This window comes from Drosophila willistoni, chromosome 3R (assembly GCF_018902025.1).
Source record: "Drosophila willistoni isolate 14030-0811.24 chromosome 3R, UCI_dwil_1.1, whole genome shotgun sequence".
NCBI classification, from domain to species: Eukaryota; Metazoa; Arthropoda; class Insecta; order Diptera; family Drosophilidae; genus Drosophila; species Drosophila willistoni.
This window is the reverse complement of record NC_061086.1, coordinates 29,120,429-29,136,148: the sequence shown is the minus strand read 5'-3', so window position 1 is coordinate 29,136,148 and position 15,720 is coordinate 29,120,429. Positions and strand designations below refer to the sequence as shown.

Sequence of the window (15,720 nt, the reverse complement as noted above, 5' to 3'; positions counted from 1 at the left end):
GAACCACAGGCAGTGGAACCTCTGCAACAGGATCCGGTGGTACAGGAACCACTGCCTGTGGAACCTCTGCCACAGGACCCGGTGGTAGAGGAACCACTGCCTGTGGTTCCTGTACCACAGGAACCTTTGGGACAGTTTCCAGCACCACCGATATACAAGGTGCCTGCGGATACATATCGGATATTCATAAGCCAGAGGCACATCTGTGCCTTGTGCGGACGTAAATTCAGATGCGTGAGGGACTTCGTGGACCACGGCCCGAATTGCCTCGACCGGGGCAACAACACTTGCCACAAGTGTAATGTTGTCCGGCCGAAGGGAAGGAAGGGATTGCTGTTGCACACTAGGCAGTGCGGGAGGAATGACCAGTGCCTTGCTGAAATCCGGGAGATGCGGGCGAGGTTGGTCGGGTCACAGGAGGTGGCCGACGCAACCGATTGGGTGCTGTACGCGGAAAATGCGTACAGTGCCCAGTCTGCAGCTGGAAGTGTTCGACCCGCCAGGACGATGGCTGTCGAAAATGCGCAGAGGGCCCAGTCTGGAGCTGCAAGTGTTCGACCCGCCAGGACGATGGCTGTCGAAAATGGTAAAATAAACAACGTGCGCTTTAGTAGAGGTGGAAAGCTATCGACGGTGTTATCGATAACCCTCATTCCCAGTATTTTTAAAGTTAAAACAAGTGCCGGTTTTTAGAATTTTAAATAGATTCTCCATTGTTAAAGCATAATAAATAATAGAGATAAATTATTATCTGTACCTAATATTCATTATACAAATGAGTAAAAACAAATTAAAAGCAAATGTGGGAGGACAAAAAAAAGGAGAAAAACTGGTTGATAAGAGCGGCCAAGCAGTGATGTCGCTCACGCCTTTTTTTGCTGCCAAATTTGGCTTGCGCAAGAAACTCGATTAAACTGTGAATTTTCTTATTTTTGCTTTACTCTTTTGTGCTTAAATAGTGTTTGCCCATGAATTTTGTTAAATAACCTTCAGTTGCACATTTAATGTAATCCAAGTTCCATAATTGCTGCTGGAAATCGTTTATGAAAATAAACAAATGGAGAAATCAAAGCTAAACTGTCATCACTGGTCCAAGCACTGGGTTTGAAAAGTTTATAACTTAAACGGTATCATCAAGGGGGGAATCAGTTTTTAGCTTTCGCTCGTTCGCAGCAGGTTCAGTGAAATAAATTTTGCTCGTGTTAAACCTCTGAAAGATGTCAGGCAAGTATCCACCACCAACATACAATTGGAATCCTTAAGCTTATATAATTCACTATTTAATTACAGGTCCCAATCCGTTTGCCCAATTCGAGAAGTCTTTCACCCAGGCGGGTGAAGTGTACAAATACTTTGATTTGGCCTCCATTGATGGCAAATATGGTAAGTCGAGTACTGGGGGAGGGGGATAAATAGGAGCGGGGTATCTGGCTGGCTGGCTACGTGGTCAAAAACCCAATAGAACCCAATATCTGAAGCACTTGACGGTGTCCTAAAAAACCCAATTAAAAAAAAGAAAAACAAAAAAAACTACCTGTTGAAATGCGGCTCGGTGACTTGAAGTTTGACCTTTCCCTCTCTGTCACTCTATCTCTCTCTCTCTCTCCGTCTCACACTCGTATAATGTTGAGACTTGAGGAACGCATTCATTTGCAAGTCTAAGTAGTGTCAATTGGAGAGGTGGTGCCGCTTGGACTTAGCGGCAAGCGAAAGTTATCAATAGACAGATTTTGCTCATAATAATTTTAGGGCTCGTCATGTTTAGTTTCGCGTCGAACAATCCAGACACACACAAAACGAAAGATAAGCGAAGTCTAATCGTACTCACTTATCAAGTAGCACCACCCAAAACACAGAGGGAAACATTTGTCAATCTGATGATTGTGTGGTCCGATGGATGTAGGGGGAAATATGTATGTACATATGGAATATTTTATATTCTTTTGGCGCGTGTCCGGTTGCTCAAGTTAATTGCTCAATGAAATCTTTATCAATTTGTCAATCTCTAATGTCATAATATGCACATATTTCAGATCAATTGCCTTACTCAATACGTGTGCTGCTGGAATCGGCGGTGCGCAACTGTGATAACTTTCAAGTTTTGGAGAAGGATGTCCAGAGCATCTTGGGTTGGACACCGGCTTTAAAGCAGGGCTCAAATGATGTGGAGGTCTCCTTCAAGCCGGCTCGTGTCATTCTCCAGGTTAGTAGAACTCAATTCATAGTCATTAACTTTTCTAATTACATTCTTTGCCCTCTTAGGATTTCACTGGAGTGCCAGCTGTTGTGGATTTCGCTGCCATGCGTGATGCTGTCCTTGATTTGGGCGGTAATCCTGAAAAAATCAATCCCATCTGCCCCGCTGACTTGGTCATTGATCACTCTGTACAAGTGGATTATGCAAGAGCTCCAGATGCTTTAACCAAGAATCAGACACTTGAGTTTGAACGCAACAAGGAGCGATTCACTTTCTTGAAGGTAGATTATGCAACCCACTGGAGATTGATTACCTAATCATCATCATTATCTTTTAGTGGGGAGCCAAGGCCTTCAATAACATGCTGATTGTTCCTCCCGGCTCTGGTATTGTCCATCAAGTGAATTTGGAATACCTGGCTCGTGTTGTTTTCGAGAAAGAGAATGCTGATGGCTCAAAGATCCTTTATCCTGACAGTGTTGTCGGCACCGATTCGCATACCACTATGATCAATGGCTTGGGTGTTCTCGGTTGGGGTGTAGGTGGCATTGAGGCTGAGGCTGTTATGTTGGGACAATCAATTTCCATGTTGTTGCCCGAAGTAATTGGCTACAAATTGGTTGGTAAACTAAGCCCCTTGGTCACCTCCACGGATTTGGTATTGACCATTACCAAAAATTTGCGTCAATTGGGTGTAGTGGGCAAGTTTGTGGAGTTCTATGGTCCTGGAGTGGCTGAGTTAAGCATTGCCGATCGTGCTACCATTAGTAATATGGGCCCGGAATATGGAGCCACAGTTGGCTACTTCCCCATCGACGAGAACACCCTCAACTACATGAAACAGACAAGTGGGTAGACAGAGGGAAACTTGTTCTGGGGAATCTTATTTATAAACCATTTCATTGTAATTTTATAGATCGTTCAGAGAAGAAGATCGAAGTGATCCGTCAATATCTGAAGGCCACACAGCAATTGCGCAATTATTCCGATGAATCCCAAGATCCCAAGTTCACTCAGACACTTACTCTGGATCTGTCGACAGTAGTGAGTTCCGTTTCTGGACCAAAACGCCCACACGATCGTGTCTCTGTCTCTGACATGCACACCGATTTTAAATCCTGTCTTTCAAACCCGGTAAGTGCATCTGTTAATCCTCGGGAAGTTCTTTTGATAATATTTCATATTTCTACTAGGTTGGCTTCAAAGGATTCGCCATTAAGCCAGAGGCACAGGCTGACTTTGGTGAATTCCAATGGGATGATGGCAAGACTTACAAATTGCAACATGGCTCAGTTGTCTTGGCATCTATTACATCTTGCACAAACACTTCCAATCCCTCTGTGATGCTGGGTGCTGGTCTTCTGGCCAAGAAGGCTGTAGAAAAGGGTTTGAGTATTCTACCCTACATTAAGACTTCTCTATCGCCTGGTTCTGGTGTGGTAACCTATTATCTCAAGGAATCCGGCGTCATACCCTTCCTGGAGAAACTGGGTTTCGATATTGTTGGCTATGGCTGCATGACTTGCATTGGCAACTCGGGTCCCTTGGATGAGAATGTGGTGAACACCATTGAGAAAAACAATCTTGTCTGTGCTGGTGTCTTGTCTGGTAATCGTAACTTTGAAGGACGTATTCATCCCAATACCCGGGCCAATTACTTGGCCAGTCCACCGCTGGTGATTGCCTATGCCATAGCTGGACGTGTGGACATTGACTTTGAAAAGGAACCATTGGGAGTGGATGTTAAAGGCAAGCCTGTGTTCCTTCGTGATATCTGGCCCACTCGTTCAGAGATTCAGGAGGTGGAGAACAAACATGTCATTCCCGCCATGTTCCAAGAAGTTTACAGTGAGTAGTCGAGAAAATAGCAAAATTTGCTTATGCTCATTTGGTTTTTTCTAACGATTTTTAGGCAAAATCGAATTGGGTTCTCCGGACTGGCAGACTCTGCAGGTGTCCGATGGCAAACTCTTCTCATGGAGCGGCGATTCAACCTACATCAAACGTCCGCCTTTCTTCGAGGGAATGACCCGCGAACTGCCCAAACTGCAGAGCATTCAGAAGGCGCGTTGTTTGCTCTTCTTGGGTGACTCTGTGACCACAGATCACATCTCCCCTGCCGGCTCAATTGCCAGAAATTCACCAGCTGCACGTTTCCTGGCCGAACGTAATATTACAGCACGCGATTTCAACTCGTATGGATCCCGCAGAGGCAACGATGACATCATGTCTCGTGGTACCTTTGCCAATATTCGTTTGGTCAACAAGCTGGCCTCAAAGACGGGTCCACGCACCCTGCACATTCCCAGTCAGGAGGAACTTGACATCTTCGATGCAGCTCAACGCTATCGGGAAGACGGCACACCTTTGGTCCTGGTTGTGGGCAAGGAATATGGCAGTGGCAGCTCTCGCGATTGGGCGGCAAAGGGTCCCTTCCTGCTGGGCGTCAAGGCGGTCGTTGCTGAATCTTATGAGCGCATTCATCGCTCCAATTTGGTTGGCATGGGTATTATCCCATTGCAATTCTTGCCTGGCCAAAATGCTGAGACTCTCAAGCTAAATGGTCGTGAGGTCTATAATATTTCTCTACCCGAAAGTGGCTTGAAGCCTGGCCAAAAGATTCAAGTGGAGGTAAGTGGAAAGCAAATCTCCTATAAATTTTCTTGATTGGCATTACAACGATTACTTGCAGGCCGATGGAACTGTCTTCGAGACCATCTTGCGCTTCGACACCGAAGTGGACATCACATACTATAAGAATGGAGGCATTCTCAATTACATGATACGCAAAATGCTCAACTAAGCTAATAATTTGTTTATGTTTCTTTTTGTTTGTTATACTTTTATTCCACTTGCATTTTTTATACCGCTCATTTGCATAGTTTTAAAGAAAACCCTTTCGCGTGGTGGTGCTTTTATTCAAAGAATCAAATATAACCAATGGCCTACCCTTTAAAATATACAAAAATCAATTCTATAGCTGACTTTTGTTTGAATCTTTATCTGTAAATAATTTATTAAATGTCTCCAGTGAATGAATGTCCATGCTTACGCTATATCAGAATATCAGATACCATGTAGCTGATTGCTCGATTCGCATGGGGCCAGCGAGTGCCACTAAAGACAACTAAGACTATAACTAACTGAACGTTAGAATAAAACAATCAGTTTCTAGCTTTGTTCGTTCGCAGCAAGTTCACCAGAGCGGAAAAAAAACCAAAAAACCAAACAATGTCTGGTGTGTGTTGTAATTAAGAGTGATTTGTGTGTTTAAATTAAGCATTAGATTAATTTCAACTTTACACTTTGCAGGCAACAGCAATCCATTTAACAAATATCAAAAGTCTTTTACTCTTGATGGAATTGTCTACCATTATTTTGATGTATCATCCATTGATAGTAAATTTGGTAAGTTCATTTAAGTACATTAATCTAACTTAATCTAACATTCAAAAACAGAATTATACTATAAAATGCTAACATTATGTAATAAGTAAATATTTTTCTTATCAAACAAAACAGGTTTTTGTTCTTACACTACACAAACAATACAATTTTCCTCTGTTATCTAAAATTATGAACTATTAGTAATGCATCGATTAATTCTCTATGATTTATTTAATTAATTTGTATACTGTAAACACATGTTCATAAGTATTTGCATATATACGCAGCTTATTTCCTCCCCATTAAGGGGTATTAGATGTACTACATATACATATATAGTGTTTGTATTAAGAGGGGCACGATTTCGAAATCGGAAAACATTCGGCATATAGTCACTTTTGTATGCCCTACGAAAGCTTAGAAAAGCAAATTGTACAAAGTTTTATGGGCAATTAGAACCGATTTTAAGTGACAATTTCCTAAAGCATTTGAAAACTACAAGTATAAACAATTTTAATTGTTCTCTTCTGGAAACCAGTAAATTATATATATATTACAGATAAATTATCTGTGTTAAGGATATGTATGTCCAATCACTTCTTCTTTAAGTTTGAAATGTCCTATTTATCCTATGGCTAGTTAATGTGTTCTTGAGAGAATATTTGGAGAATATTTAGTTTAAAATCAACTAATTTGCGTTCTCAGTTCTAAAAATAATTGGAATTCAAGTAATTTAAATTCTTTTCTAAGAGCTTAAACTATTAATTTTTGATCAAGTTGTTACTTTTCATTGTCATTTAGTTGCAACTAATTTAATCCAAGTAGTTGCAATTCCATTGAAATCTTATTTTCATTCATTACATAAGAGACTTTCCAACTTTTCAAATATATAAAATTAAATACCAAATAATACTTTTCAACTGTTCAAATTTAAAATATACGGTTATTCTATTTAAAATAACATTATATTTTAAAATTCTACATTCTATTTAAAGTGTGCTTACTTTTTTAACAACTATTTGTGTTTTAATGCCAATTCCTGAATTTGATTTAACTCAAGTAATAAAATTGTAAACTTTTCCTTAAGACGCAAGTTTTAAAGTCTGCTTTATTTTTTTAACTTGATATAAAAGTTTTAAATTTTAATTGTTTAACAAATATTTCCTTTTAATTTTTCATTTCAATTTCACATTCTTTCTTTAATAAATTCATTAAAAACTTCAAATCTAAAGCTGTAAATATATTCTAAAATAGATAAAGTATTTTTAGACTTAAATTAAGATAAAAATTCGTATATATAAATCATAAAAACCCTTTAAAACATTCCACATGATGATGATGTTCCATATCGGGGCCTGTCTTTTCTGTCTGGTTTATTCAATTGCCAGTCTAAAAATATGTAAAAAGTAAAGTCAAAGTTTAAGTAGTTTGTTTGCTTGGGTATCGTAATCTGATGCAACCGGGGTAAATACAGTGAAACCTCGATATAACGAATCTGAGGGGGATCGCAAAATTATTCGTTATATCTATTGATTCGCTATAGGTACTGAAATGTAAAACCTTAGTCCTTTCAAGGGACTTAACAAAAAATTCGTTATATTGGGTTTTTCGTTATAACGAAGTTCGTTATATCGAGGTTTCACTGTATATTTATGTAGTTACTACAAGTATAAAGTAATGGAATATTTTTCGGTTTCAATGGGGCATGTGACGGCAAGGCGAACACAAGTCACAAGCCGAAACTAAGGGTATTCTGGAGTGATCTTTGCCGCACTTCAATCACAATCACTGATAACAACAAGACAAGCTAGTTGTAGCTATCTATCTGTGCCTCCCCAGGCAAGCGCCTCTAATCTCTATGACGACACGGGTGTCTATTTTTAATTACAGATCGTTTACCTTACTCCATTCGAGTATTGGTCGAGTCGGCGGTGCGTAATTGTGATAATTTCAACATCACAGAGAAGGATGTCAAAAGTCTTCTAGAGTGGACACCCGAGCTGAAGCAAGGAGTCAGCGATGTGGAAGTACCTTTCAAGCCGGCCCGTGTCATTCAACATGTGAGTTTAGCAAAAAGAAATTTCAATAAACTCAAAATTACTCCTTGTCTTAGGACTACAATGGAATACCGGCTATAGTGGATTTGGCATCTATGCGAAATGCTGTCCTTAAATTGGGTGGAGATCCATCCAAAGTGAATCCTGTGTCGCCAACAGTTTTATCCATTTGCCACTCGGTTGGCGTAGACTTTTGGCGTCAATCCGATGCCTTGGCCAAGAACCAAGCGGCTGAGTTTAGACGCAACAAGGAACGTTATGCCTTCCTTAAGGTGAGTGAATAATATTAGAAAATTAAATAATATGAATTAAAAAAGAAATGTCAACTTCCAGTGGGCAGCAAAGGCCTTTGACAATTTCTCCATTGTTCCGCCAGGCGGTGGAATTTTACATCAAGTGAATTTGGAATACTTTGCCACCGTTGTCTTTGACCAGGACAATGAGGATGGCTCAAAGACCCTGTATCCCGATAGTTTGGTAGGAACCGATTCGCATACCACGATGATCAATGGCTTGGGCGTTGTTGGTTGGGGTGTGGGTGGCATTGAGGCTGAGGCTGTTATGTTGGGCCAATCGATCTCCATGTTGTTGCCCGAAGTAATTGGCTATAAATTGGTGGGCAAGCCAGGACCTTTGGTCACCTCTACGGATTTGGTATTGACCATTACCAAAAACTTGCGTCAATTGGGTGTGGTGGGCAAGTTTGTGGAATTCTATGGCCCTGGAGTGGCCGAGCTGAGCATTACGGATCGGGCAACAATCGCTAATATGGGCCCGGAATATGGAGCCACAGTTGGCTATTTCCCCGCCGACGAGAAGACTCTCAATTATATGAAACTAACAAGTGGGTAGAGCAAAATTAGTGTCATTAAATGTTATCTCTAATATCATTTTATTTCAACAGATCGTTCAGAGAAGAAGATAGAAGTGGTGCGTCAATACTTGAAGGTAACTGGGCAAATGCGCAACTACAACGACGAGACTCAAGATCCAGAATATACACAGGTTAGAATACAGTTTGGATTAGTTGAAACTTTCGATAATTGTTGGCTAATATCTAACTCACCATTTTGCAGTCTCTGTACTTGGATCTGGCCACGGTTGTTAGCAGCATTTCGGGACCAAAGCGACCACATGATCACATGGCGGTGGTCGATTTACCCAAGGATTTCAAATCCTGCCTGTCCAGCCCAGTAAGTTGTATTCATTTCTCCTCTATGAGATAAACAAAGCCCAGTGATGCTCGTGGAATGCGACAAAACTGAACTTGGTGTATCCCATAAATTGAAACCGTCTGGCACAATTGATTCAAAATTCACTCAGGCACTCGGGCACTCAGTCACTTTAGGCTGCTTACAAAAGAGCTATCTAAAAGAAACAGCAACTGTGATATGTCAAAGATTTGAATAATTAAAATCACGGCTACTATTTCCTTAGATAACTCGATATAAATTCATGTCGGCGAAGATGATGATGTGGCTCAGTTGAATCACTCGCGTTGCATTCGTTCACTTAAGGTTTAGAACTGAAACCTGGCAATTGGATTGTCCAGCTCTTATAAGCTGGATCCAATCACTGACAACGTTCATTGGCCGCTGCCAGCGCATCAAATTTCCAGAATGCCGGCTGATCGTCGTATTGGTTATTTGGCTTTAAAATTCGCCGAGCAATGCATTTTCTTCTTTTCTGTTTTTTTGGCACGCTCAACATATTTATGCCGAATTACCAAAAAGTCTCTAGCAACGTTTTTGCCCAAAATCCAATGCAAGCATTGGGTTCAGTGTACTGGATCACAGTGGGGCCTCGAGTGGCTTCCGCCACACAAACTGACCTATAAAAATGCTGCCAAGGGTCATTGAACGCGACCCTCTACGTTGATTGACACTAAGTTTCCTGTTGTTGTTACAGATTGGCTTCAAGGGTTTCGGTCTCACAGCGGAGGCCCTGCAAACAGTTGGCGAATTCCAATGGGCCGATGGCAAGACTTATAAACTGCAACATGGCTCTGTAGTACTGGCGGCCATAACAGCCTGTACGAATACCTCGAATCCTTCTGTGATGCTGGGTGCCGGCCTCCTGGCCAAAAAGGCCGTGGAGAAAGGCCTCACGATTCTACCTTACATTAAGACTTCTATGTCACCCGGTTCGGGTGTGGTTGCCTACTATCTGAGGGAGTCCGGTGTGCTAACCTTTATGGAGCAACTGGGTTTCGATATTGTCGGATTTGGATGCATGACCTGCATTGGCAACTCGGGTCCGCTGGATGAGAATGTCGCAAATACCATTGAGGAAAACAATTTGGTCTGTGCTGGCGTTTTGTCCGGTAATCGTAACTTTGAAGGACGCATTCATCCCAATACCCGGGCCAATTACTTGGCCAGTCCACCGCTGGTGATTGTTTATGCCATAGCTGGACGTGTGGACATTGACTTTGAAAAGGAACCATTGGGAGTGGATGCCAGCGGCAAGCCTGTGTTCCTTCGTGATATCTGGCCCACTCGTTCAGAGATTCAGGAGGTGGAGGCTAAAAGTGTTTTACCCAGCATGTTCCACGATGTGTACAGTAAGTAACCCAAACCAAGAAGTTATATTTTTTAAAATTCAATGATTTTTCCGACTTTTAGGCAAGTTTAGACTTGGCTCTATGGAGTGGCAAGGCTTGGAAGTGCAGCATGATCTTTCTATTTACAACTGGGACTCGGCTTCCACTTATATTAAACGTCCTCCCTATTTTGATGGCATGACCCGGGAAGTACCAAAGTTAAAGAGCATAGAGAAGGCACGTTGTTTGCTCTTCTTGGGTGACTCTGTGACCACAGACCACATGTCTCCGGCAGGAGCAATTGCTAGAAACTCGCCAGCCGCTCGTTTTCTAGCGGATCGGAATGTTACACCTCGAGATTTCAATACCTATGGCACTCGACGGGGCAATGATGCTGTCATGGCACGCGGATGTTATGCAAATATACGTCTCGTCAACAAGTTGTCATCGAAGATTGGTCCCTATACCGAGCATATACCCAGTGGAGAGGAACTGGAGGTTTTTGGATCTGCAGAACGCTATCGCATGGATGCTACTCCATTGATTGTGATAGCTGGCAAAGAATACGGTACGGGCAGCTCCCTGGATTGGGCTGCGAAGGGACCTTATATGTTGGGCATTAAGGCTATTATTGCCGAATCTTATGAGCGCATCCATCGCTCCAATTTGGTGGGAATGGGTATTATGCCTTTGGAATTCCTGCCTGGCCAAAATGCTGACACTCTGCAGTTAAATGGTCGTGAAGTGTTTAATATATATCTTCCAGAGAGTGGTTTAAAACCGGGTCAAAAGATCCAGGTGGAGGTGAGTTGTCAAAAATTCTCAACTCAGATGATTCTTTAATAATATGAACTTTGATTTCAGGCCAATGGAACTATATTTGAGACAATACTACGCTGCGATACGGAAGTGGACATCACATACTATCAGAATGGAGGTATCCTGCAGTATATGGCCCGCAAAATCTTATCCGCAAAATAATCCCGCCAAGCATTTAAAAAAGAACTTAGTTTATAATAGAACTAATTAAACTATTCAAAGATTTTGTAAATAATTCAATTTGAAAGCAGTAAATTATTTCTTTAAATATTACAATTCAAAGGGAAAACCGTTATTTTTTTAAATTAACAGAGCCTGTGAATGGGTCTTAAATAAATAATTTGCCGTATACGAATACCCCTAATCTGTTATTTAACAGACTCACAGTCAGACAACAGAGCATTAACAGTTGTTATCGATAAAAATTGAACAAAAACAACTTTCGATAACAAGTTAAACGGTAACAGGCTGTCAACATTTTTCTGTTAGTGTTTGTTTTTGTTTTTCGCAATTGTCGAAAATTTGGGTTTTTCTGAATACAAAACTTTGAACCTAAGAAAATTGCTATAGTTATTGAGACAAAGGATAATAAAGTGTGCATCAGAGCCTGTCTATGTATAATAGAGGCGAAGCGGTAGCTTCCCGGTCCGGGTGAAGAAGACCAGGCCGAGTAAGCAAAGGATAACGTCGAAAAGAAGAAGGAGGAGGGTAGCGAGAAGGCGTGAAGGAGAGAAGAGAAAGAAGAAGCAGGGGAAAATTTTTAAGTCTGATTTAGTTAAGACAGTGGAATAGATGCAATGGAGACTGACTACCAAAATTACGTCGAGTCATTGTCCGGAGTTTCGTCCGATGATGACGATATCTCAACGGTGGACAGTTCCGATGAGGCAGCCACAGAGGATGCAATGCCGGCGGCGCCCACACACCAGCCCACACAACAACACACTCGAAACCTTGTGCAAATGCTCTACGACAGAGAGGTGAATTGGTTTATGGCTCTAATTGGGTTATGGCCATCGTGACCTTGTATCATTCTATATTTACAGCGCACTGGATACTTTACGGGTCTATCTCGTGCGGGCCAAAAACCAAAGCTTCCATATGAAAGGGTGCCAAATAGATTAAAGTTACATCTCAAGGACGTGCTGGCCAACAATGCCATGGACGGGTATGGCTGTAATCAACAATTGATCTATATCTACTAACTGCTTTCCTTTCAGACACATTTTCATGGGATTGACATCCTGTGGTCAATATATGCTTAGTCACCGTGTTGTTTGCAATGATAACTCCTCCCTTAATCATTATTCCTTCAACATGGGCTACAAATACACGTAAGTCGTGTCAAATGATTCCTACTTTTCTCTCAGATACTTAATTATCCCATCTGCCGGGAATAGTCTTTATTTCTGGTTCTTCCAGCCGTATAAGAAATTGAAACAATTCTTTACGCGTCGTTTATTTGATGATCATGTAGTGGATAACATTAAAACGGTCAGCATGACGCAATGGAAGAATGCCAGCCATCAAATTCTGGTGGTACACGGTGCTGCCCAAGAGGAGGGCGAGGAGAGCTATATAACATATGTAAAAGTTCCTAAACTTGGTTGTTTGGAGTGCAAGAAGCTTATCGATGACGGTCCATGTAAGTCCTTTGAATAAAATACTCTCAAAAATGAATAGAGACAGGTCAAGCCATTTCCTTCTCTTTAGAAGTCATGCCTTTTCATTAATTTAACAAGCATTTTTCCCTCTTATTATTTTTAACGTCCTTCTTTTTTCCCCCTTCCCATAGATTCCTTCTACAATGCTCACTGCCTGAATTGTCATTTGACTGTGCACACAAAGTATTCCTCAACAGAGGCGGATCCCTCATTCGAACCAAAAATCAATTTACTTTGCCCAGAACGAATTCTAATCATCTCGAATGGTTTTATGCACATGCTGCGCATCGATATTGACACGCCGGCCGTGTCGAACGGTAGCAGCTACTTATCCCAGCAAGCTCTAATGCAATCGCGTTCCATGTTGGTGTCCAATGCAAGTGAGGATGATCGGAGCTCACAAGCGTTCACAGCTTCTGGCTCGGAAGCCGAATCCAATGGCGAACAGAGTGTTGTGGCTCGCATTATAGCCGATTTTAGTGATATTGAAACGGAACAGCGTGCCATAAATAACAACAATAATAACAACAACAACTATGACACTCTAAATAATACATGTTGCTCACCAAAATCATATGAGAAGCTCATATTCTCGCCCAACTACAGTACCATGGGCTCCAGTCTCACATTACCAGAGACAACTTTGCCAGTTGCAAAGCAAAGTCCCATTGGTGGCAGCAGCGAGACAAGCCAAGCTCGAAGACGCAATCAACGAATTGTCACCAAATCCTATCGCAATGGAATCACCACCATAGATGTTCAGGTAAGTTCTCATTCCCCTTTGCTTTGCCATAATGATGACTAATTCCCTTTTTCAGAGTCCACCAAGCTCTAGTTCAATGACTGACAAGTCCAATGCCTATGAATTCTCCGAGGATAATGAGAAATGCGAGAAAATTTCATTATTTCGCAAGCGAAGACTTGCCGAGAAGAAATATGAATTCTCCGAGGATAACTCTGAGAATATTATACCATTTACCAAGGTGCGATCGGCTGGTCGAGCCTCGGCGGGTACATCGGCGACACGCGGTTTGCATCGCTTTTCGCCTACAGCTCACTTCTTTCATAACTCACCGTGCGCTTCGCCCTCCTCATCGCCCCATCCGGCTCAATCGGCTCAAATGCAGACACAGACACCGCCCCACTTGGGTTTCCGTTCGCCGCCCTCCAGTTCGAATATGATGCGTTCGCCTAGTCGTAACGCCGCTTCGGTGGCCGCACAAATCTACAATCAGAAGTCACCACCGCTTTCGCAGGCCACACAGCAAATGCTTAGCTATAAGCCCGTTGGCCCACTGGGCGCCCTCTCGCCGCTGCAGGTGTCGATGGCCAAGCGTTTTGGCGAAATTGGCGGCTCTATGTCACCAAATGCTGGGCTATCGTTCTTATCGCCACGCCGTGAAGAACCACGCATTGTAGAAATGCCCGTCCAAGGAGGCGTAATGCCAGAGAAACCAGTGTGTACTAAGAAATTCAGGCGTCGCTATGTGGAGGAAGACGACGCCACTTCGGTCATAACTAGCGAAGAGGGTAAGCTCCTCGTTTGATAATTTTAATCTTCATTATATTGTACGTTTCGCTTCATTTAGATGATTGCATATCGCCCGGATATCACACCTCTTTGCCCATGGAGGTGCATGGCTCTTGCTATTCTGAAATGCAAATGATTTCGCAGGCCTCTTATCATCGTCTGCGCTGCAGCAGTGTCATTATAACCCAGCACTCATTCGATCTGGAGACCTTCACATACTATGTAATTAGTATGCTCTGCCAAAAGCATCAGAAGATCTACAACGTTTTCTACGACTGGGCCTATGAGGTCATCAATGTGTGCCCACTTAGCCAGACTGTTAATTGCTTGCTAATGGCACAATTTTCTGCTCGAGATCAGGTGAATTGCGCCCACTGTGCGGGACGCTTGGATTGTGTATTTCATAGTCGTCAATACGAGTGTCGTATATTGTTCAACTGGAATATGGAAACTGGACAATGGCAGGTCCTAGACTATGGCGAACTGAAGGAAATGCTTGAGCTGTTTAGTCCACTGAAGCGTTTGGGCAAGTCGCGTCTAACACTGGGCCAAATGACCCAAAAGATGGCCCTAGAATTGGTCGGCAGTTTGAATCGATTGCCCGATTATACAAGCAATTTGCGTATCTTAAACGCAGATATGAAAAAATCCAAGACATTCATTTCGGATCTGGATAATATGGTGGAGTTTCATCTAAAGCGTATCACACAAAATGAGACGTCTTAGGGGGGGGAAAGGCACTGTATCCTAAACTTGGCCGTGCATCTAGTTCAGTTCTAAACACAAATGAAAAAGTGTGCTGTTTTTTTAGTTTTTAGTTAATCTTTACCTTACTTAGTGCAACGAAACGCTTATGCAAAAAGAAAAACTGGTTGGAATACGCGTCCTAATTTCGACTGAAGTCATTTAAGTAATACCATAATATTCAACTACGATATCTAGTTATAGAAATGCGAGCATTATCTATGCAGATAATTGACCACTTCTATCTCTTTGTATAATTTTTGATATTCGACATTTCAATTCAACTAATAATCTTTAGTCTTAGTTAGTGGGTATAATTAATTACAAATTTACTTACATCTAGTTAGCGGTTCTCCGAAATATACAAGTCTATTCACAGTACACATTACGATGAGTGAGTTAATCAAGTAATACATGAATAGCCATAATAAAAATGATATTATACTTAAGCAGTTCAAATCATGACAATTTCAAATAAAAAAAAAAAATAATTTTCACAACATCGAAAAGAACAAACTATATATTATTGACAACGTTTAATCAATTTTTTTTCCAGAAAACAGATTAAAAGGATTGTATATTACTTAATGACTGTGTAAAGAGATGGAATTCGGGTATAATTTAAAAAAATACAAAAGTAATTAACATATAATAATATTATGCAAATCCTTTTAAAAAAAAACTTCCCATTATTTTTTAATGTTGCCCTAAACTTTTCATTTTGATGAACTAATTCACTGACTTGTTAATGTGTTAGCAAGTTCAATTACTCTGTCATT

At 41.4% G+C, this 15,720-nt stretch overlaps 3 protein-coding genes across 3 annotated transcripts; all 3 read left to right on the top strand.

Annotated features, from left to right (window-relative positions):
- The first annotated feature begins 1,156 nt into the window (after window positions 1-1,156).
- Window positions 1,157-5,176, top strand: LOC6646843 (cytoplasmic aconitate hydratase). Its single transcript, XM_002069451.4, has 9 exons — window positions 1,157-1,224; window positions 1,291-1,383; window positions 2,034-2,203; window positions 2,263-2,478; window positions 2,535-3,045; window positions 3,114-3,331; window positions 3,391-4,045; window positions 4,110-4,828; window positions 4,890-5,176. Exons 1-9 carry the CDS (start codon window positions 1,218-1,220, stop codon window positions 4,998-5,000), a joined length of 2,700 nt encoding a protein of 899 aa, XP_002069487.2. The 5' UTR covers window positions 1,157-1,217; the 3' UTR covers window positions 5,001-5,176.
- Window positions 5,177-5,348: 172 nt separating this feature from the next.
- On the top strand, window positions 5,349-11,278 carry LOC6646844 (cytoplasmic aconitate hydratase). Its single transcript, XM_002069452.4, has 10 exons — window positions 5,349-5,435; window positions 5,510-5,605; window positions 7,475-7,644; window positions 7,698-7,913; window positions 7,975-8,485; window positions 8,546-8,646; window positions 8,718-8,834; window positions 9,550-10,204; window positions 10,266-10,987; window positions 11,048-11,278. The coding sequence occupies exons 1-10, from the start codon at window positions 5,429-5,431 to the stop codon at window positions 11,162-11,164; spliced, it is 2,712 nt and encodes a 903-aa protein (XP_002069488.2). The 5' UTR covers window positions 5,349-5,428; the 3' UTR covers window positions 11,165-11,278.
- Window positions 11,279-11,484: 206 nt separating this feature from the next.
- LOC6647330 lies at window positions 11,485-15,443 on the top strand. The gene is made up of 7 exons (XM_002069453.4): window positions 11,485-11,982; window positions 12,049-12,170; window positions 12,223-12,336; window positions 12,403-12,647; window positions 12,798-13,429; window positions 13,485-14,196; window positions 14,256-15,443. Exons 1-7 carry the CDS (start codon window positions 11,800-11,802, stop codon window positions 14,921-14,923), a joined length of 2,676 nt encoding a protein of 891 aa, XP_002069489.1. The 5' UTR covers window positions 11,485-11,799; the 3' UTR covers window positions 14,924-15,443.
- Window positions 15,444-15,720: the final 277 nt, after the last annotated feature.